Source organism: Plectropomus leopardus, chromosome 13 (genome assembly GCF_026936395.1).
Source record: "Plectropomus leopardus strain MGB_pleo_1.0 chromosome 13, ASM2693639v1, whole genome shotgun sequence".
Taxonomy (NCBI): Eukaryota; Metazoa; Chordata; class Actinopteri; order Perciformes; family Serranidae; genus Plectropomus; species Plectropomus leopardus.
Window position 1 is genome coordinate 33,719,532 of NC_142188.1, and position 23,910 is coordinate 33,743,441.

The window sequence follows — 23,910 nt, forward strand, 5'->3', positions numbered from 1 at the left end:
CATACACGCTCACAGTCACACCTAAGGGCAATTTAGAGTCACCAATCAACCTGAGCTGCATGTCTTTGGACTATGGGAGGAAGCCGGAGGCCCCGGAGAGAACCCACGCAGACAACATGCAAACTCCACACAGAAGGGCCCCTGCCCATGGACCAAACCCCGTTCCAACCCGGGTTCAAACCAGGGACCCTCTTGCTGTGAAGCAACAGTGCTAACCACGATGCCACCATGCCGCCCTGAACAAATGCAATGCCTGGTAAAGTTATTGGCGTGAATGTTCAGTGTTCACCCTGTATATTAAAAACCTTAAACAAAGTGGACACAATAAGGTAAAGAATGTTTGAACAAGCTATATATATTTACAAAATAGTTGTACATCATGAGTGTGCTAAATTCACTGCTGCACTTCATCTTTCTTGGCTTTGAGAAATATTTAATCACAGCATCATTCTCCTTTCCGATCTTTATTTTTGCTCCCTGGCCCAGTTGAGAAAATAGTGAATGTACTGTGTGTTACACAGGTTTTCTTTTTGGATGTTGCAGCTTTGCAGTAAACTTCAATGTCTATGTATTATGTTTTAGGTATCTTTCTGCGTCTGGTCTTCACATTCCAAAGATGCCGCTACTGTGATGTCAACAAATGCACATGGTGGGATGATGCAGCATATGATTATATTTAAACAACAGCTCATAGCAACCAATGCTGGAACATCAGCAAATGCACATGCTATTACAGATGGTTAGGATTAGGGGAAGGAGGCATATGGTAAGGTAAAGAAAAGAACATCATGTTAAGACAGGCAGCAAAGACTGGACACCTGCATCAAAAATCCTGGGTCAGTTGGACTTCTCCCGCCTGCCCTATAAGGTGCCCTAATGCTCCTTATATTACATTGTTACTCGCAGTGTTTCAAACTGTTGCCATTCTGTGGCGAATCATTTGATGTGACAGATTCTGTCCAGCCGCATCCTCAAGGGATGCCATGCATTTGCAAACTGAAGCAGCAGGTTCTGTCCAGCTGCGTTCTTAACTGATGCTGTCCAAGGATGCAACATGCAGACACAAAAGGTGCCTTTTGGCTTTTGGGTTGAATACTGAAAGAACTGTCAAAACACTGACAATTATGCAATGAGAACAGGCTGTGATGCCACAAGTTTTCTAGCCAACTTCTGCAGCAACAATTATTGTAGCACAAAAAAAGGGATTTTAAGCCAAAACATGAACATTTTTGAAGCATAAAGAACCATCAACTTTTATAAATCTGCTACATTATAACATCCAAATGTTTGCAGACATGTACAGTACAAATATTTATTCTGGGTGCTTAGGTTGTGTCTGCTGAGCATGTGAGAAGCCTTATCTATTAACATCATTATTGAATAATTCAGTGAAGTTTCAATGAATAAACAAAACTGAATTTAAAATGAATTTTATTTGCTTTTCCTAGAAACAAGTTACAAATTAAGAATTGTCTTGTAATCTAATGCAGCACTATTGTGTCCAACCTCAATGCAGTTCAATTGCAAGAGTACCACATAGTACTACAATACAACTAACAATCATTTCTCGTCAATATACTACAGCTAGATATGCAGAATTTGAAGTTCTTCTTGATAGCAAAAATTTTGAATATCACCCTCCTTTTATTGGCAAAAGCGTTTGGCACATGCACACTTTTAATTTGCTCATGCTTATAACTGAACAGCCAGCACAAAGAATGCACTGGACAAGTTCACATAGACTCCTGTTTTGAACCTGTGTCAAAACCAGAACTGTGAGCTTGTACAACTCTTGGACAGGAAGCAGATATTCTCTTGGTAACTTAATCATTCTCTCTATTTCTAAAAGTCTCCACATTTCCCCTGCTGATGAACTTGATGCATTGGCGATAGCAACTTACAATTCGTGTTTGTCCAAGCTTGAAAGCCATGGACATGATGGCCATGCCGACAATAATGAAGAGTGAGGTGAGCATGAAGTACTTCGGGTGATTGGGAACAATGTCACCAAAACCGATAGTAGTGAGTGTTATAAAGCAGAAGTAGAAGGGATCAAAGCCCTTGAATTCTGTTTCCCACAATGGCAGAATCAATCCACCAAAAAAAATGTAGGCAAACACGATGAAAAGAATCAGCACAAAGGGTACATCCAGCATTTCCATTCCATCCCCTAATCCTGTGAAGTCCCAGATGGCACATATTCTTTTAGTTGGTGGCAGACGGTCTAGCTCTGGACAGGAGAGGGTCCTGAGCAGGGGGCCTTTTCTGAGTAAATTCTCCCTGATAAGAATCTTCTCAAAGATCTCTTTGTTGTTTTCAAGCTGGATAGACTTTTGCCTTACATCTGCCTGGCTGTGCAGGACCTGCCGGATGTCAAGGGGCTCCCGGACCAAAATGTCATGGCTGAAAAGACAGCTACTGTTCTCCTGGGCCATGTGGCTAGAGTCCCCCCTCCGAGCTTTGCACAGTGACCAGGTGTGGGAGCGGAGGATTTTGCAGAAGGCATGAAAGCGCACATAGACTCTGGACATCAGCAGAGCGAGGAAGTCTCCCACATCAAGGATAACCAGAAGCATGAGAGGGATGCCCACCATGGCATACAAGACACACACCACCTTTCCAGTCAAGGTTACCGGATAGATCTCCCCATATCCTGCAGTAACAAGGGAGAAAATGGACAGTTAAATACTGTCAAGCAGGAGCAACTGTAAGACTGACATTTGTAGGTTAGCTCAATTCCTTGGGGGATAAGGATAATGAATTACACAAACATCTGACTGATTTCAAAGTCATAATAAACCTGGAAATACAAAACCATGGCTTTAAGTATGTGTCTACCAAAGTTAAATATTATGCAATGCTATGGGATTTCAACATAGAATCACTTTTCTGTGATGTGATAAAATAAGAGATTTTCTTATAGTCCCAAGGGGAATCCTTGTGAATCTGTTGCATTGCAGGAAATGGTAAAGTACACACACACACACACACATTAACAAGTTTTGTTAACAGTGTATCTTTAAAACCACAACAGACTGTTGCCCTTTCAAGGTAATGCAACCTTCAGATGTTGTTACATTAAGTCAAAATTTCTTTGAATTGGAATGGCTATTTCTGGACTAGACAAGAATACAATGCGGACCGAAAATTTATTTTAATGTCATGGAAATAGACATTGTTGGCATGAAGTACCGTCACATTTTTTGGTAAGTTTTTGTGGTGCCTTGTTTTGTGGTGTGCTTTTGGGGTTGTTTTTTGTGTGTCTCTGCTGGTGTCTCTGTGCGTCCTCCTGTGTTGCAGGGGCTGGGCGTGGCTTCTGGGTGCTGGAGCTCTAAACACACCCTCAGCTGCGCCTCATCTCCAATCACCTCCCCAGCAGCTTGAAAGCTCCTACTTCGCTCTTTATCAGCGCCAGATTATTTCCCACCTCACCAGTGGTAGATCGGCTGCTTCTTCTGAGAAATGTTTCTAGTGCTTCGTGCTTTTTTGAATAAGGATTTTTGTGCTCATTCGTGCTCTCTTTGTGTTTCCTCCAGTGCCTTCCTTCCTCGAACTCCAGCCCTTTGCCTTCGGACTCAGCCACTCGCCACCCTCACGACCACGGACAACCCCTGCTCTCTGCTCACGCTTCTCCCCGCCTCACCACCGCCATCAATCCCTCCAGTCTCACCAGCTTCCTCTGCTCCATGGCTCCCGTTACCCAAACTCCATTCCCTTCCTTATTCCATTTTCATCATCATTAAAACTCTGTTGATTGCTCATTCCCCCATCTGTGTGAATGCTGTTAGGTTCTTCCCACCCCCTTCGGAACCGAGTAGCGTAACAGTTTTGCTGGTTCATGTTAGCGCTACAGGGTGGGGTTGGATGTGCTGAAAAATGTATCAAACATTGATTATTATTATTGTGTCCAAAATACTCACTAACCTGCACATAACTAAAGGTTGTCTGTGACATGTAAAAAGGACAGAAGAGCAAGGTTTAAAAATCTCATTTACTTCTCTGAGAAGCTTAAGCGAAGCAACAAAGAAAAGGTGAACTGTATAAGAGCAAATGGATTATGCTTTGAATGCCTGGAAAAGAGCAGCCAAGCAGTTCAGCAGTGATGTTGGCATAAGATCCCAACACCAAAAGCCACCTTTTGCAGCTGTATAATACGCCGCTGGGTGGGGTCAGCTGAGAACCCACACTAAGACAAAACTGGTTGCAAATTTATGATATGTTGCTGGACGGAACCTGCCATGGCAGCATGATAAGCGGACAGGCATCATCACTGGAAGGCTTCAAGGTGAAATGCTGCTACTATTGATGCAATATATGGGGCATAAAAGGCCTTATAGGGTGGGCAGGTTCCAACAAACCCCAATGTACATTTTTTTTGAAGGTGGTGAGGGAAACCAGAGTGCCCAAAAGAAACCCACTCAGACATGGGGAGAACATGCAAACTCCACACAGAAAGGTCTGGGTCAACAGGGGTGCGGAAGGACCTTCCTACTGTGAGGCAACAGTGCTAACCACTGAGCAACCGTGCCTTTGTTGCCTATTCCTAAGTATGAGCTTTTGTTGACATCCCAGCATTGGTTGTCATGTGCTTTTGTTGCCTAAACATAACCGCATGTTTTGTATCATAATACCACAATGAGGTTTGTTGACATCCCAGCGTTGGTAGCAGTATACCATCAACAGTAGATGCAGAGGGATACCTGGAGTGCAATATGTAGACATGTTCACTAATATGTGACAACTTGGGATGAGAACGTGTTAAAAAGGGACACACCAGAAAAGCCTGTGAAAAACATGTAGGGCAATATTTAAACGATCTATAGCGCATGGTCTAAAGCGCATGTCACAAATGCGTTTAGGGCGTGCAAAAGTTCATTTTGTTAGTTAAATGGCAGATAATCAGCAGAGGGGTTGTATTTGGACTCTGAATTGGATGTGTATTGAGTGGTACGTGAATCAACCAATCTGTGTTTCAGCTCCCATTCCCTTTGAAAGCCAGGTGCCCCAGGAATTAGCGGATTACGATCTGAATGATGGATTTGGCAAATTTGGCTAATGCTGAAGAAACCGATCTGCTTGTGTGTGAGGTGAAGGCAAGCAGGCAGTTAATTTGTGAAAGCAGCAGATATCCACCAAAAGCAGCAGAGGTAAAGCAGGCATGAGAGGATGTAGTGGTGCAGGTAAAATCATTTTTGGGAAGCTCCAGAACGGCCTTAAAATGCAAAAAAGTGTACAGTAATATGAGAAGGAAGGGTAAACAAAGCTTGCCGCTCAGTGTAAAAATCAAGCAGAAACGGTCTCTCAGTGTACATGTTGCTGCTGGCATATTTGGGTTTACTGGCATCAGCACATTCAGTTCAGTCTCATGCCCTCTTATGTCCTGTAATGTGCCCTCATTTATGTCCAAGAGACATCCATGATGCATATCAATATTGTGCAATGCACAAAATGCCACAAAGAATGCTCCGACTTTGGGTTTTGATCCAGGGACCCTCTTGCTGTGAGGCAACAGTGCTAGCCACAACGCCACTCCCTTTCTAACAATACAATTTCTCTAGATGGCATTACCATGGCGTCTAGCACATCTGTAAGGAACCTCGGAGTTTAATTTGATCAAGATTTATCTTTTGCCTCCCATATAAAACAAACTTCAAGGACTGCTTTCTTTCACTTGTGTAACATCGCAAAAATTAGACATATCCTATTCCAGACAGATGCTGAAAAATTAGTACATGTATTTGTCACCTCTAGGCTGGATTACTGTAATTCCCTATTATTTGGTTGCCCCAACAAATCACATAGGTCTTTCCAACTGGTGCAGAACTCCGCTCTCCTGTTCTAACAGGAACCAAGAAAAGGGACCATATTTCTCCTGTTTTAGCTTTGTTGCACTGGCTGCCTGTGAAATCCAGGATTGAATTTAAAATCCTCCTCCTTACTTACAAAGCTCTAAATGGTCAGGCTCCATCCTATCTGTCGCAGCTCATAGTTCCTTACCAACCCTCAAGATCACTGCGCTCAGAAAATGCAGGATTACTTGTGGTTCCTAAAGTTTCCAAATGTAGGATAGGAACCAGAGCCTTCAGCTACCACGCTCCTCTCTTATGGAACCATCTTCCAGTTTCAGCTAGGGAGGCAGACGCCGTTTCCACTTTTAAGGGTAGACTTAAGACCCTTCCTCTTTGATTAAGTTTATAATTACGGCTGGCTCAGGTTGCCTGGACCTGCCCATAGTTAGGCTGACATAGGTTTAACCTGGCAGGACACTTTCTATAGGGGTCAGAGAGCAGTGGGGACTAACACTGTTCTCTGACCTTTATATTTAAGCCATAATAGCTGATAAGTGACCCTAGTTTTGTTAGTGTGTATATTCCTGGAGCACAAGTTTCTTGTGCTCAGTTGAAATCCCTGTCTGTGTGACAGGGAGGAGGGGGAGGTGGCAGAGCTTCCACCTAGTGGTAGCAGGAAGTTATTTTTTTTACACTTTGATGTTTCCCCGAGAGCAGGTTAACCCTTAGACTTTCATGATACTCAGAAAAAAAACTTCTGAGTTTTCATCAAATGCTGTTGCCATGGTAACATACTTTTCATCATGAAACAGAAGGCACTTCATGAGGGGCAAGGCATGCAAGAAATGGCACCAAAAGATGCCAGATCCATCAAAAATCCTAAACTGTGTAATCTGATATGATTTTTTTGCACCGATATACAAAAATAGCTCTTGATTGCCCCCTAAAAAAATTTAACAAAGCAGCCCCCGCAGACCGTTTAACTGAGAGCTACGAAACTTGAGAAACTTGTTCAAAAGTCAAAGACCTACAAAAAAGCCTCTTGGAGCCATGCCCTAAACCCAACAGAAAGTGTGGCATTTTAATTTGAAATTTCATCTGATTGACTTCAAATCTGGACACCAGTATTCCCTAAAGTTGGTGATGTTAAATTGCTAGCCATTTTTGATTTCATCAAACGCTGAAGCCGTTCTGTGGCGATCTTTGCCATAAAACAGTAAGTTGTGTTTGAGGGGCTAAAGATGCTTAAAAACTCACGAAACATGGTAGACACATCAATAGTCCTATGATGTGTTATTTGATATGATTTTTTTTTTTGCTGTGATGGGCCAAAATAAGCTCTGTAGCTCCACCTACTATTATACTAACGAAGCAGCCCCCGCGAACCGTTTAACCTCGAGCTACGAAACTTAAGACACTTGTGAAAAAACCCAAGACCTACAAAAAAGCCTCTTGGAGCCATGGCCCAAACCCAACAGAAAGTCTACCATTTTTCATTGTATTTGAAATTTTGGGCAATTTTTTTTGCCATTTCTGTTAGTGATTTTTCAATATACCTATATTGTCATCTGATATGAGCCTTTTACAGTCATACAGCCGGGTATATTTTCCCCAAATGCGCTGAAAGGAAAACTCTGTTTACAGACCATATAATGCAGAAAATGATGCTGGGTGGTTTTGAACTGGTTGCATTCTATAGTTGTCCAGCAGATAGAGCTCTTAATCCATTGTTTACACTACTCTCAGCACTGTGAACGCAGCATATTAGACCCCATAGTGCTCTGCCACAATCACACAGGCTGGATCCCTTTTCAAATGTATCACAGCTGCAGCTTTAGCTGACCCTCACACACACACACACACACACACACACACACACACACACACACACACACACACACACACACACAGAGACAGAGACACAAACACCCTTCTAAAATACTTGAAAAGTATACAGATTCCACCATTACATGAAGGACACAAATTAACCTAGAAGTTAGAAATTTGAGAAACATATTTAAAACCCCATGATCTACAAAAAAAACCTCTTGGAGCCATGCCCAAAACCCAAGATAAAGTCCACCATTTTACATTTTTTGCCAAATTTTTGCTATTTCTGATAGAGCCCAACAGATTTTCAATATGCCTATATTATCAAATGATGTAAGCCTTCTACAGACATAATAGAGCAAAATTAGCCTTTGCACATATTTTTTCCCAAATTCAATCATAGGGAAACTCTGTTCACAGACCATATAAAGCAGTAAATGATACTGGGGTGTTTTTGAAATGGTTGCATTCTATACTGTGTATAGTAGTAGTGTCATTGTTGACACTACTCTCAGCACTGTAAATCACATGCACTACAGAGCAGCAGAATAGAGCATATACAGCCGAGTCACAATCACACAGGCTGGCTGTTTCCCTTTTTGCCTCTGTCTCACACACATACAAACATACACACAGACAGAGAGAGTGTGTCACGTCCCACTGGTAGGAGGTCCTGGGGAAGACCCAGGACATGCTGGAGAGACTATGTCTCTCAGCTGGCCTGGGAATGCCTTGGGATTCCCCGGGAAGAGCTGGACGAAGTTGCCGGGGAGAGGAAGTCTGGGCTGCTGTCCCTGCGACCCAACTCCAGCTAAGCAGAAGAAAATGGATGGATGGGCCCGAGCACCAAAAGGGTGCGAGGACCCTATTGAAATCAAAGGCATTATTAGGGCCCAAGCACTGAACAGTGCAAGGACCCTCTTGGAATGCAAGGAATTATTATTAGGGCCTGAATTATTATTAGCACTGAATGGTGCTAGTCCTGCCCTGAACACATCTATATGACAATTTTAAGCGATAATGAGAGCGCCACCTATTGGCACAGGAAAAGCAAAGTTTTACAGTAAGATGTCCAGCTCCTAGCAGGTTGACTCGATTGATCTTAAAATGGTCTCAAAAAATCTTTAAGACGTTGATGATGCTTGAAATTGAATATTAAGAGTTTTCATTGAAAGGAGTTACCAAAGTCGGGTGGACAATTTTGATGTTTCGACATGACATCAAAAACTGTTGTAACTTCGCCCCAGATGGTCAGATCTTTACAAAATTTCACTGATTTGATAAGAGTCCAGGCCTGAAGACATCTGCAGTGCAATTTTGAATCTTACTCATAGCACCACCTATTGGTAGCAGGAAGTTACTTTTTTTACTCTTTGATTTTTCCCTGTAGCAGGTTGACCTAATTGACCTCATATTCAATTAGAGTACTGTAAAGACCTTCATGATGCACAAAAATTACACTTTTGAGTTTTCATCAAACGCTGTTGCCAAAGTTACGCTTTATTCGCCATAAAACTGGAAGCACTTTTTGAGAGGCAAGCCATGCACCAAAACTCACCAAACTTAGCACACACATCAGAAGTCCTATAATGTGATATTTGATATGATTTTTTTTGCACTGATGTGCCAAAATGAATTTGTAGCGCCCCCTACAGATTTCAACGAAGCAGCCCATGGAGTACATTTCACCTAGAGCTACAAAACTTGGGAGGCATGTGTAACAGCCCAACACCTACAAAAAAGCCTCTTGGACCCATACCCTAAACCCAACAGGAAGTCGGCCATTTTGAATGATTTCACAGTTGTGGTCAGACTGCAGCCCTTAACACATCAGCATGTCTTTTAATATGATACTCACCGAGCCACCTCCTGTCAACTTGTACCACAACTATCCTTTGATTTTCATGAAGTTTACATGTTTTGTTCGACAAATGATGTAGACCAAGATGCCACAGATTTTGTGTGTCCAAAGGAAGTAATTCACCATGTGAAATATCTCCCTCAAGGGTCCAAAGTCTCTACATACCTTTTTAAAGTTTCACTGAAATGGATGATTGCATCACTCGAGTCCCTACAGTATTACTTGCGTGGGGGTGTAAGGGCCTGTTCATCGCTGCTTGCAGCTTTAATTAGAAATTACAATTTTAGTGCTCAATGATATCCTTGGAGCTGGTGTGTTATGTTCAGTTTCGGGCCCAAGACCGATTAAAAATCTAAATTTGTACTGTCCAAATAGACCTATTTTAAATATTAAAAATATGTATCACTTCCCCTTCTTCTCTTCCTTTTGTTAGTCTGTAATCTTCTGCATGCAGGAGAAGCAGAGCAGGCTGCGCTCCGTGGTGTGTCTAGTAAGCATGGCGATCCATGGTCACTCAGCACCCAGATGATGATTACCACTCTCTGTTGCATGTCACGCACATCTTTCTCCACTGCTAGGGAGGCAAAAGCAAATACTGCCAACCAAATTGCCTTGCAGCCCTCCTTTCTCCTCTCAATTTATGCCCCCCTCTTGCATGCTCTCTGTCTCTCTCTCCTCCCCAGTTATCCACATGCACTTTTTCTGCCTCTCCTACCTCTTTTTGTCTCAATCAGTCTTGATTCAATTAATTAAACTCATGCCAAAGTGCCATTTAAGCATGACACAGTTCATGGCAGTTTCATAAAGAAAGGTAAATATATTTTGTCATCTCAACTTCACCCAAAATTGTCTCCACTTCACCTAAAATCACAACTTTTCAATGTGGGCAAAGTTTTTCTTTATCTCCCTTCTTTATCTCTCACTCTCTGCATGCTCACAGGTGGACAGGATGCACCCATCCATAGTGATTTTCTCCTCATCTCGTGCTCTTTGGCTATTTATGGGCAGGGATGTATGCTAGTTGCTGACTAGCGGGAGTGTGCCATCTATTTACGACTGACTGGCATTTATGAACATGCACATGTGCCTATGATCAAATCAGAGTTTCCTGCGGCGTTCATGAATCCAGTGTAGATTTCTATTACCAAGGTGATTTATATGCAAATCTACTCACAGATTTATTAACATTTCATGAATGAGAACCACTGAACATTGTGCAAAATATTGTCAATCAACAGCATCAGTACAGAAAAAAATCTTTATCACAATTCTATCTAAAAAAGAAATAAAAAATACTTGGGAAACCCTGTTGCTAAATCCAAGCCATAACATTTGATTTGTAAATGGTTTGTAAGGCAGGACATAACTGAACCTGCTTTCTCAATAGCTTCCACTTTAGTTTTGTGTCATGATGCATGGAAAAATGCACATGTGATAAGTAGAGTGAGAAATGCTGCTGAAATTGCACTTATTTCTAAGACATCACAGGCTGTTCATCATCTGTTTTAGAAATAAATATTTTCAGAATGTACTTCTACTTCTTTACGCTAAAAGAAGGAAACATTTGTAGTTATTTCTAGGTTATTATTCAATAGTGTTACTGGCCCTGCTCATTTAAGATCATATTTGGCTGTATTTGGCATGAACTAAAATGAGTTAAAGACTGAAAACTCTTTAGAACTATTTGATGGATTGTCATGAAATTTTGCTCAGACATTCATACCCCCCTCAAGATGACTTATAATGCTAATGTCAGCATGATAGCAATTAGCTCAAATTACTACTGTGCTAAAGTGCAGCCTCACAAAGCCTGACTCTAAACTCTAAGCTTGAAGCCTCAAATTCATTAGCTAGAATTATGTCTTAAGATGACAAGTAGATAACATTTCCTTTGCCATTTTTTATAACTTATTTGTGATTGATTTATGAGTAATTTTTATTTGCATGTTATATTGTCTGATTATCTATCATCTATGTGGAGCTTCCTCTTCTCAACATGATTTGATGTGTAACCTTATTGCAATACATTAGAATGTTTCTTACTTTCCTATACATGATAAGTGGTTAAGGAAAGCTAAGTAATGGCTAATGGCTGGGCAGCAACAGGAAGCCCACAACTCATTGAAGGGGCAGTCTCAGAGGAGAATGCTTTTTACATCACCACAAAAAGCTTATTAGACATTGTCAGAGCTTCGAGAAAAATTGTCTTCTGTGTTGTCCTGCAAGTCAGGAACTTCAATAATATCTTCAAAATCAGTATAATGAGGGTTTAGGGCAAGGCTTTAAGTTATACAGCTCCAGTTTTGTCTGGCATTTCATTATTGTATGAATTTAGGCTATACTGTTTGAAAAAAGCATTTAGTATTACAGGACCTACATAACAATCATTGCCTTTTAGCATAGCACTGGGTTGGGCAAGAATTCCTATGGAAACCCTGTATTAACTCTTATAGACTGTTTAATGCATTTTGCACGCTTTTCATTCTTCATTTTTTGATTAGTTTGGCTGTGTTCATACATATGGCATACATTTTGGCAAGATTGTGTATTTTTGTTTAATCTTGAAATATCCAGCTCAGCTCCTACAATAAGTCTAAAATATATTGTGTGAAAAGAATGTTGTATTCAGATTGTTAAGTGCAAAAAAATGTGCCATTGAAACCCATTCAAACTGCAATTTTTGATCCCACAGACGTCAAAGCATAACAACATGCATTGTATTATTTCAGGGTGTCATTCTGGGCATTTGCCTTAGAATTTGTAAAAATTTACAATTCTTGTAAAATTCTGAAAATTAATAAATATTTGATAATTATGATTAGGATGGATTTTGGTTAAAAAAGTAAACTCAATGAAAGTAGAAAATCATATGAGTGTACAACAACTTCTTTTTTGAAAAACCCATTTTGTGTGTAGAGCAATATGAGTATTTGACACTGCATAAAACATTCTAATGTATAAAAATAAATGTTGCTGCTAATCAGTGACATATCCCAGATCCTGATAATCAAAATTATAATAATTTACTTAGTATGTATAGATTGAAAATTAATCTTTCTTTTTTTCAAATTTCATCTACAAACTAAGTGGCATCATGGTAAAAAGCTAACATTTAGGGGTTATATTTCTGAACAATAATGAATATTTGATATTTATGATTAGGACTGATGTTGGTTAAAAATTAACTCAATTCTCTACTCTGCTCAAGTAGAAAATAATAATAATAATGTATAATTTTTTTTAAAGCTTGTTTTTGAAAAGGGTATTTGTGTGTAGAGTAATATGAGTGTGTGTGTAATGTTAAAGCTTGCCTTAAGGGTTAATGTAAAATAATGTTTTGACCTATAATTACACCTGGGCCACATGGCCTGTGTGAGTGTCGACAATCCTATATTTTTTTTATTTCAGCACTGGTTTTAACAGATTAGAGCAGCCACACTGCCAGCATGGGCAGTGCTGCTAAGGCACGGTCAAAACTCCTGTCTGGATTGTTATTCATACATTTTGCCAACCTGTCATGAGAAAAAGGCTATATAAATTCAAGCAATTATTATTATTATTATTATTATTATTATTATTATTGTTGTTATTATCATATGTTTTGCTTTTAACTACTGAGGATTATGTTAGTGTTAGGCTGGGTTTGACAGATTACTTGAAGCTATTTCACAACCATGTTGACAAAAAAGAGACAGCAAGCACATACAAACAAACAGTCTGCTGATTCTTATTTGCATACAACATGTTAGCTTATCCACCACATGACAATTACTAAGGAGAGGCAGCACAACTACATGTTAGAAATACCTCCTGGAGGCAGATCAGGTTAAGCTGTAACACGGATCAGTTGCAGAGAAATCCACTGATATGTGGGACTTACAGTAATAGACTTACTCTATTAAATATGAATATAAATATGAAGGGATATTTGCTTGAGGGGCAGCACAACAAGCTGTAAACGCAACACTCTGCTTTATACATCAAGCAGACACAAGGAAACTATCATTTACTTGCCCACATGCTTTATGTAGGTATAATGTTTGCTCTTTCTTAGCTCTGTCTGCACCAGCTCCTGAGGGACACACCTGGCTCTCTGCTAAATACTGTGTGACGATAGCACTGAGACTGAGCCAAAGTTGCCGATAAAAATCTCCAAACAGAAGTCCAAAAGCTTTCAAAGAACTTAGGTTGTTCACATGACAAGAGCACTGGATGTTTACCATAGGCTGTATATAAAGATGGACCACAGTGACTTTTCAATCTGGATCGCCCTCTGGTGTCTGTCTGCAGTGTAGGTCATAAAGCCCGCCTCTCGATGTTATTGAATAGACATAGGCCAAACTAAAAACTCAAAGTACTCACCAAATAAATTTTTCCCAAAGAATTCTGTCTCTGAGGGTAGTTCATCACCCTGATGTTTGTTCAAGTGTTTGATTTACAATTACGTTTTAATGAGTTATTCAGTTCTACAAAAAGGGGATTTTCCACCATGATTGACAGTAGGGCTGCAACAACATATTGATTCGTTGTGTCGTGCGATTATTACATCACTCTCTGTGTAGTGGGACTGTTTACCTCACATATAGATGGGAGCAGATACTGTATGTAGAAGCCACTGTTTTGAAGAGGCATGGCGGAGGCAGAGAGAACGTGCTATACAAAAACCTCAGAAGTTTGGGAGCACTTCATGTAACGCAAAACAAGGAAGTGTGAGCTGCAAAATATGCAAAAGTGACGGCATAGCACATGAGCATGACAGTTATGATGCGGCATCTAAAACGAAAGTGAAAGTGAGGAGGAGAGCTTAACAGTAGGGAAAGTCTTGACACAAAATGACGTATGTTCAGTTTTAAAGTAAGGAAACGTAATGGTATGTTGTAAAAGCTGTCAGCGCTTGGTTTTTGAATTGTTTCATATTTCATTTTGTAGTTTTTTTATTATTTATAATTTAACATTATTTTGACAGCTCAGGGATGTTCAAGGAACTGCCCGTTTATGCATTTTTAGCACTGTTGCCAATGATAATCTGTTTTTTAACAAAGTGATGGGAGAAAAAAAATGCTTATTTTATTATTATTTTTATGAATATATATTTTTTTATCTGATTCATCAATTAATCAAAAAAATAATCGACCGATTAATTGATTATTAAAATTATTGTTAGTTGCAGCCCTAACTGACAGCCGTGACACCTTGTAGGGACGTGTTGTCCATCTTTATATACAGCCTTTAGTGTTGACATGTTACAGACAGGTTAGGCCTATGACATCAGCAGCCTATGACACAACAGAGCAGTCACCTGAAACAACTGATATTCATCAGCTGCTGTTTTTCTGTTTCAGCCCCTCTACCCAATCCTGATGATAGTTTAAATCAAAACTTAAAGACTGAAACAACAAAATATGGGTCAGTTTTATCAGCTCAACTTCTTCCAGTTGGACACATCATACCCTGATTTGTAAGACTTTTTTTTCTCCTGAGATGGGCAGAATTTCAAATAAATGTATTAAAATACATATGTAATTACTTTTGAGTATTTTGTCATTTGAATTTTGCTAAAGAACAACATGGTATTTGGCTAAATGCAACTGAATCACATAACAAGTCCTGCTGGGTCCAGCATCTCGCTCATTGTTAACTAGGCTTGGGCTGTATCATGGTATTACAGTGTATTAATTCTTAATACCAGGCTATTTAGAAATCCCGAATGAATACTCCACTTTCTATTAAAGTCGTTGTATGTAGTGCACAGCACGCACCAGAGCTCAGTCTTTGGTCTCTACTGGTGGAACAGGCAGCTGAGCTGAAAGACACAGTAACACCTAGTGGTGGAGGGAGATGTTACAAGACTGTAAACAGCCGGTGGCCAGCAGGCAGAGAGAACGTGGGGAATAACGGCATGTTTTTACATTTAACTTGGTGAATTAAGGATTTATTTGGACCAAATCGAAGCTATTGACTGTTGGAACAGTGGACTTACTAACCTGATCACCAGCAAGAGTAACCAAGATGGTTTGGGTCAGTTTGATTTTGTTTCTGTAAAGTTTGAATGAAGTACGTTTTATGCTGAGTTAACGTGGCAATAAAGCCTCGACAGTCTTTCATGACTGAGATAATGTTGAATTCAAAAGGTGTACAGTTGTATTTCTCAGTTGAATAAAGGTGTTATCAGTCTTAAGTTTTTAAAACCTTCTGTTGGCACTGATTAATTGGCCCACCCAATAAATCGCCCAACTCCTAATCATAATTAATCTGTCAATGAGTTATAATGAGCTTTCTTTGTAAGCTGTATAAAACTTCACTGTAAAAAAGTGAAAATAATTGATACACATCATGATGAGGTATAGATGTGAGTTAATGGACTGACAAGAAACATGTCTGTCATGACTCATAATGCAACTTGATGTGTTTTGTTAGATCCTCCTTTCCAGTTAATGCTGCAGGTTTCAGGTTTTCCATTTGCCCATGCTCCTCCAGAGCCACACAACACATTTACTCAGCCAGGCTATGACTCATAATTAGTTCTTCCTGTGTATATATATATATATAGACATACACACACAATTTACTAAAAAAACTAATACATTTACGCATTTTTTTCACTCCCGCATTTTAGCTTTTGTCAAAACCTTGAGACATCACTGAAAAAAACAATCATTTTAACTGGCTTGACACAGTGCCTACATTTACTGAAGGCAATGGGACTGAGGTGGATCCTCAGCCTTCTTTGCCCCTCTCAGATAATGCCACATCCCCCATGTCAGATCAGGGCCAAAGCTCTGAAACTGAAAAAAATCTGATGTGAAAGTGAAAACAAGAGCTCAGACTAAGAAAAAGAAAAAAAAATCTGAAAGCTGGAAGCTGTAAGAATAACGTCTAATTTTGATAATTTAAAATCTTCATCTAAAAAAAGACCTCAAACATCAAAATATAAAGTGAAAAATGAAAAGAAATAATTTATTCAAAAGAATTCCAGAACTGAATCAAAACTATTACTATTATTTAAACTGAAAAAAAAAAAAACAACAAACAACAACAACAAAAAACTTTTCCTACACTTATTTTTAGTTTGAATACAGTGGCCTGTTTTTCCAAAATTAAAGTTTAAACATAACTTTCAGTTTTAAACAGTTATTAAATTTCCATTTCTTTATTCAGATTATGAAAACAATTGCCCTGATGTAGCTCCATATTCGGTCTGGTTAAATGCGAATTTTATTTCATTTTCAGGAAATAGTGACAGTATTTTTGGCTACGATCCTTCTGACTTACCAACTGTAGTGAATACAGTGCAGCAGAAGAACATGGAGCCAAAAAAATCCCACCTCTCGGGTCTCTGGAGCCATATGGACTTGAATTTAAGCATCTTTGTCTCCACTCGTTGCACTATGTTGTTATGCGTGAGAGAGGCATTATCTGAACATAAAGATATACAGATAAACAGATACTTAGTGCAGAGCAAAGATATTTGAATAATTGGTTAAGATGACAAATATTTACGCATGACTAGTTTCAGATTCTTTATCAGCATTACAACGGAAAAATATAGTCAGAGACTTAATCAGTAAACATAAAAAGTCCATACATATTTTTATAATTATGTTTGAAGTGTTAAGTAGCACAGTGATAATCAGATGATGTACCAAACAGATGTTAGTGTCCACTTACTGGTGAGGTTCTGGACGGTGCTGACGATCTGACCCAGGAACTGGTGGTACTCCTGGTTGTCGGGGGACGCGTACCTCTCAATGCGCTCGAAAATGAGCGCACCTAGCGCGGCGTACGCAACCAGAGACAGACTCAGGAGAAGGTGAGGAAAGAGTCTCCAGAAACGTGCAGCGCATTTTCTTGACTCGTTCTTAGCGCTTATTCCTTTCTTCACGGCCAGTGACATTTTTCCTGCAGTTCGTCCTCTTCCTCCTCGGCAGCCTCAGTCCGTGTGGAGAGCAGCTATATTTCCCTCAGCTCAGGTCCCGCTCCGGCAGTGTGTCCGAGACTGCTGCAGGCAGGGAGTAAACACTGCACATCATCCATAAACGCATTACAGCCTCTGTGGGGAGGCCTCCGGGGACTCCGTTATTGACTTCATAGTCTATTACTACCCTCTGTGACTGCCTGGGGCTCCTGGAGAGCCACACAGACGCTCTGACAAACATTCACACCACCACCATCATTACACCTTCATGACTGTCATCAACTTTTATCCCAGCAAGCAAAGTTAAAGAGTTTTTTGTTAATACCAAATTGAATAAAGCTGCAGCCTGGAGAATCAACCTGAATAGTGACCTCATGACAAATGTAACAGTCAATCTGCAATTGTTATAAATTCCACTTGATATCAGACATGTATGCATTCACTTTATCTTAAATGGATATTCGACCTCTTCAAATGCTTTAATGCTCATTTAACCCTTTTGAAACCTGAGCAAATTGGTTTGATTTCTTTCAAAATCATAGGGAGAAGGCAATGAGCCCCCAAAGTGCTGAAATGATCTTAAAAAAACTATAACTTTACCTTTTTTTTCTTGGAACACAATCTTAATTATAAAATTATAGTAAATGTAAATATAGATTTGTTGAAATTTTTCCCTATGTTACATGCACATACTTTTTTTTTGTTTTTACTATTTTAAGAGGCCACAAATCAAGGACCACTGTTAAATCTTTAACAATATATTTCATGAACTGATTTATATTTTTTTTCAATGTAAAATCTTTATCTGAAAAGAACACAAAGCTGGACTGGAGTAGGAAGTGCAAAGTTTTCTTTTGAAATGTGGAAGAAAGATAAAGTAGCACAAATAATGAACTGGTCCTTCTAAGTTGTTCAAAGTTGTACTTAAGTAGTTTTTGAGTGAATGTACTTTGCACCACAGCTGAAAGCTTCAGTCAGTTAGATCCACTTTCTTTTTGGATGTCCCTTTCACTGAAACAGCAATTATGCCCCTTTAATCTCCAAAACAAATGGTCTTCAAGCACCAGAGGCAACAGGTGCTGCAGGATTTCTATATTTAGTGAACCATGTGAGGGTCAACTGGGAGTCTGAGTCAGACAACAACTGGGGCCTCTTACTGTGAATACTTCAAAACTATTAAACATGCCATGACATTCTATTTGAGATGTGGCTACTTTTAACTTTTAACTTACTGTTGGGAAAAATACCCACTTCACTGTGAAGTGAATCACACTAAATTTATTCAATATGCACAGCCCCAATTCCATACAAGTGCGGGCACTGTGTAAAATGTAAAGAAAAACAAAATGTAATGATTTGAATTTTTTTTTAACCTATTTTTAATTCAACACAGCACAAGGACAACATAGTTGATATTCAAACTGATCAACTATATTGTTTTTTGTAAATATACTCTCATTTAGTTTGTTGCCTCTTGATAACTCAGTGTAATTGGTTTTTTTTTTTGGTAACATTTTAGAATACTGCCCACAACAACCAGCTTCATTGATTCCAATATACAGTGGAATTTTCTGTATTAATGGTCTACCAGTGCAGCAACATAAACTGTAAATAAAGATGGACGATGCACCCCATCTTACCCCCCATGCTAAAGTGAGGCTAAAATATCCGAGATATGGGCACTGCCATCTTGCACTGGTGACATCATTTAGAGTCAGATTCTGTGCAGTAGCAGTATCCATAGTAGGAAGTTTCTGGTAAAACACCCGTCCGACCAATCAGGAGCAGCTCTATTGAATGCGAGCGCATGTATTGGCTTTCATAACTGTTAGTCATGGTGAAAAAATTAACTTTTTGTAGAACTGAGTAACTCATTAAAACTGACCGTATCATAAAAACTATCACTTGAACAAACACTGGGGCGATGAGAACTACCTTCAGTGACAGAAACCATCTTTGTGAAAAATTTATTTGGCCTGTACTTTTAGTTTTTAGTTTGGTCTATGTCCATTCAGTAACATGGAGGGGCAACCTATTCTGCAGAAGGACACCAGGGGGCGATTCGGACCGAAAAGCTTAACTTTGGGGGAGCTGTCATGTTTTCCATCTTTATATACAGTCTTATACAGTGCAGTATGTATATGTGTAGATACCATAAAATAATATGTAAAATTAAGGAGGGGTTAACAATCTAGGATCTTTACAAGAACTTGTCAAGAAATTGTTATTGTTATTTAATTTGGAGTACAGTGTATAAAGCATGTCCAAGCAGCAACCTGTCAGGTTGAAAAATAAGGCCAATGCCAAAGTTCCTTGAAGGGGAGGGGGGGTTTATATAGCCCACCTATTTCAGTTAATCAAGGCCCAAAGTTACACATATTTATGAGCAGTTTTTAAAAATCATAATTAGATTAGCTACAGAATTACTATAATTTTAAGAACTTTTTCCAGGTAATTTACTTTTTTTTTAAAAAACTGGATTTTATTATTATTATTATTATTATTATTATTATTATTATTATTATTATTACACATTCTTGGGTAATTTTCTTCTACCTTTTGCTAATTTCTTGCTTTCTCCCCATGACTTTAAAAGAAATCAAGCCAATTTGCTCAGATTTCAAAGAGTTAATTGATCAATAAAAAATTGTAGAGTAACATCATAACTTAATAATCGAGTTTTACACTTTGTTCATTATTACTTATTTGGCACTATTGGCCATTGTTTCGAATGGAGACTTGCTTGGATATTTCAAGTTGATGATAAAGTTTGTCGTGCAGTTCAGTTCTCAGTTTAGTGTATGTATGACCATAACTGGTGTAAGACGGACAAACTGCAGTGCAGAGCAGGTCTGGGAAATCTTGGCTTCTCTCTGTAAAATACATAACATGAACAGCCGTTATGTCTGCTCAGCATCAGTGGAATAAACATTTTGGCTGGCATTCTGGTTTAAATAAACATCCATTAGAAAGTCATGGTGCTCTGGCCTCTAATCATCACATTAACAGTGACACCATTCCAAAGCGGCGAGTCAGAGCAGAAACACAACGATGTCATCCTTGGCCACATACACCATGTCCCACACAAACCTTTTAAAGGCAAACTAAGGCGCATGTGTTTGTTTTACTGTGACTTTTTTTTAGATGAAGGTAACCTTACTAAGGCCTGCTTGGAACCCATGCCACATTACTGTCTCAGCATGACACATGTGGACCATACTGAGAGCCATGTGCTTGACATGGCACACAGTATAGGTGCAGGAGTTGTGGCTCGTTTCACATTATGTCACCAAAGTAAAGGTTCTGAAGAAGGCAGAACACTTAATAAATGTTTCATGTGGAAACCCGCAGGCTAAAGGCAGATTCATAGCTGCTGATAAATGTTAGCAGCTTAACTACAGCTGCTAGGGCGTAGGCTCCATAGCAAAGCCGTAACATGTGCTTCCTAAAAAAATCTGACTACAAGTCAGAGCTATCACAGGCTACAGATATACCCTGAGGACACTCATCAGCTATAGCTGCTGTTTTCTCCTAGTTAAAGATATTGGTAGAAACTGTTCAAATTAAGGGAAACTTTAAGCAGGTTGAAGAAAGGACCACTAACCGCTTTTTGAGTAATACACATTCAACAAAGGCCTCTCCACTGCAAGCCCTTTACTCACTGTGCGCACCATTCTCCATAACAGTGAATCAAATAACTTTTACATGGTGAATAATGACTGGTGTTCCATTAAAAATTGCCCCTGCCTAATTATCCTTATTACTATTTATTACAATACAACAACAGTACTCCCTCATTCTCCCACATTCTTACCTGCATCTTGTTTAATCTGCATATCTTTGATTTTTTTCTGGTATATCTTTGATTTTTGTATTTAAAACCTGTACATTTTTTCTTCTTCTTTGATACATGCCTATTTGTGCACTTTTGTATATTTTATATTTTGTATATATTGATATTTTATATATTTTTTCTGTACACACGGCTGCTGTGACAAGTTAATTTCCCACAAGTGGGATAAATAAACGTGTCTAAGTCTAAGTCTAGAGGTGTAACAAATTAATGATCAATGATTCGATATCATTGATGCAACATGAAAACATTAATCCATATCATCATTTTTAGGATATGCCTTTATTTTGATATTCATTATAATCGTCAAACAGTGGCAGGTAAATGGAGCTACATTTGTATAGCATCATAATTTTCTTCCAACCACACAAAGTGCTTTAAACTAAATGCTACATTCACTCATTGATGGCCGAGGCAAACCAAAACTTTCTTATCCCAACTCGTCTCATGTTGTCGCTTTGCAGTGGCCTTCTGTGTCCGTTTATTATGCTCTAGGTATCCTTCTTGCATCTGGTATTTATGTTCCAGGATGGCACGACCGTGATGTCAACAAATGCTCATGGTTGGATGACATGGCATGTGGTTATGTCTAGACAACACGAGCGCATAGCAACCAATGCCGGAATGTCAACAAACATACATGCTGACATAGATGGTTAGGCTTAGGGGCAGGAGTCACATAGTAAGGTGTAGAGAAAAACCCATCACATTCAGACAGGAAGCAAACACCAGAGTGCCACATGAAAGTCCAGGGTTTAGTGGTCCCATCCACCACCCCATCTGGTAGGCACCCTTGTGCTCCTTATATTATGTGGTCACTGGCAGCATTTCAACCTGATGCCATCCTGCTACATTTCATGTAGACGTGGCAGGTGCAGTCAGGCTGTCCGCTGGCATATAATAACATCGTGACTTGTTCGTGACCACTAGGATACTTTGACATGCAGACTAGAGGAGCCATGGATCAATTCACCAATCTTCAGATTAGTGGACGACCCACTCTAACCCCTGAGCCAGCAGTAGTCTCCAATTCAGTAATTAAATGAGGCAAAAGAGAAGTTGACTTTAAGTTACTTCAGTGCATCAATGGACGCTGATGTATTCAGTCTCTCATTTCTGCTAAGTTTGTGCTAAAGTTAGGCTCTTGTGTCTATTTTGTAAGTCTTGGTGGTGCTTTCTGTGGTTGGCATTGGACAATGGCGGCCTGTGGCTGCAGATTGTCCTTCGCAATGAGGAGATTAAATCACCGTTCTGTAAACTCTCCTCTGCATTGTAAAGGCAGTAGATAATAAAATTAATTACCTCTGTGCCATATCAGTTTCAAACAGGATATCAGGGACTGTAACATCCTTTGATTCGCCAAAACTTGGCTAAAAAGTGGACAACGTCATCCAACCAGGTGACTCTTTTCCCCATATGGCAATCAGACAGAACAGGGGCTCTGACGAAAGGAGGAGAGGAGGCGTGTGCTTTATGGTGAATACAGACTGGCATGACATCCACCTGTCATGATTAATCTAACGGTAAGCAGTGATCCAATGTCATCGATGCCAAGTGAAATCATCAATCAGTGTGATCATCTTTGGGATACATCTTTGTTTTTTAAATTGGTGTCACCGTCCAACAGTGATAGACAGATATTGGAATGCAGCCAAGGAACAGATTATGAGGATAATGTTATATCCTCAGGAAAAAATCAGCAGTGTGGAAATATTTGGGATTTCTGAGAAAATACGTGTAAATAGACAGAGCACGATTTGTATGTAAACAATGCTGTTATGAGATAAAATATTCAGGAAACAAGACATAATATTAGCTGGCCAGGCAGCTCACTCCATCAACTTCTGACAGCAACACAGCAATTTTAGCTGCCCAGTTTAAAAATTTTAGCCTTAAACCTAACCAATGAGTAGAGGAAAATCTTACTAGCTGCAAGGCTTACTTACACAATGTAAAAGTGCTTTGGTCTGGTCTTTATTGTGAATGTAAATGGATAATAATGGATGGATAGTGCTTTTGTAGTCGTCCGACGACTCAAACTGTTTTCATACTACAAGTCATATTCACTGCTTCACACACACCTTCACACTCTGGTGGCCGAGGCTATTGTACAAGGTGTCACCTGCGACTCAGTTTTTAAGCATTTATACACATTTACACATTTTTGGAGCAGCCATCATAAGTAATTTGGGATTCACTATCTTGCCCAATGATACTTCAACATGTTGTGTGGAGGAGCTGGGGATCCAACCACTGACCTTTCAATAACAGAATGACCTGCTCTATCTCTGGAACCACAACCACTCAATCCATGGAACCTGCCACTGGCGCTTGAACCGTTGGTGAAGGATACCTTGGTGAAGGCTGTGGCTCAGAGGTAGAGTAGGTCGTCCTCTAATCAGAAGGTCAGCAGTTCAATCCCCAGTTCCTCTGGGCAACATGTCGAAATATCCTTGTGTGGCAAGGCGAGCGGAATAAGAAGGTTGCTGACAACGCCACCTGGGGGCTTTCACCCCAGGATATAAGTTACCAGTTTTTGATTTGAAACAAGGCACGCAGTTCGAAAAACTCCACAGGACAGGAGCGTGATTTCCAATTATAAAAATATATTTTATTAAACAATTATTTTTAACTGAGTAACAGACTAATTAAATCAAAATAA

General features: G+C 39.5%; 1 protein-coding gene across 1 annotated transcript; it reads right to left on the reverse strand.

The window, feature by feature from the left end:
• Positions 1-1,414: 1,414 nt before the first annotated feature.
• kcnk18 (potassium channel, subfamily K, member 18) lies at positions 1,415-17,593 on the reverse strand. The gene is made up of 3 exons (XM_042501599.2): positions 17,149-17,593; positions 16,753-16,896; positions 1,415-2,653 (listed from the first exon to the last, which is right to left on the reverse strand). Exons 1-3 carry the CDS (start codon positions 17,372-17,374, stop codon positions 1,824-1,826), a joined length of 1,200 nt encoding a protein of 399 aa, XP_042357533.1. The 5' UTR covers positions 17,375-17,593; the 3' UTR covers positions 1,415-1,823.
• Between the last annotated feature and the right edge of the window lie 6,317 nt (positions 17,594-23,910).

Bases quoted from the DNA above. Each gene is read 5' to 3' on its own strand.
- kcnk18 (XM_042501599.2), bottom strand. From the start codon at position 17,374: ATGTCACTGGCCGTGAAGAAAGGAATAAGCGCTAAGAACGAGTCAAGA. The intron at 16,897-17,148 runs GTAAGTGGACAC...CTTTATGTTCAG, and splicing joins CACCGTCCAGAACCTCACCA to ATAATGCCTCTCTCACGCAT. The intron at 2,654-16,752 runs GTAAGTCAGAAG...TTGTTACTGCAG, and splicing joins CACTGTATTCACTACAGTTG to GATATGGGGAGATCTATCCG.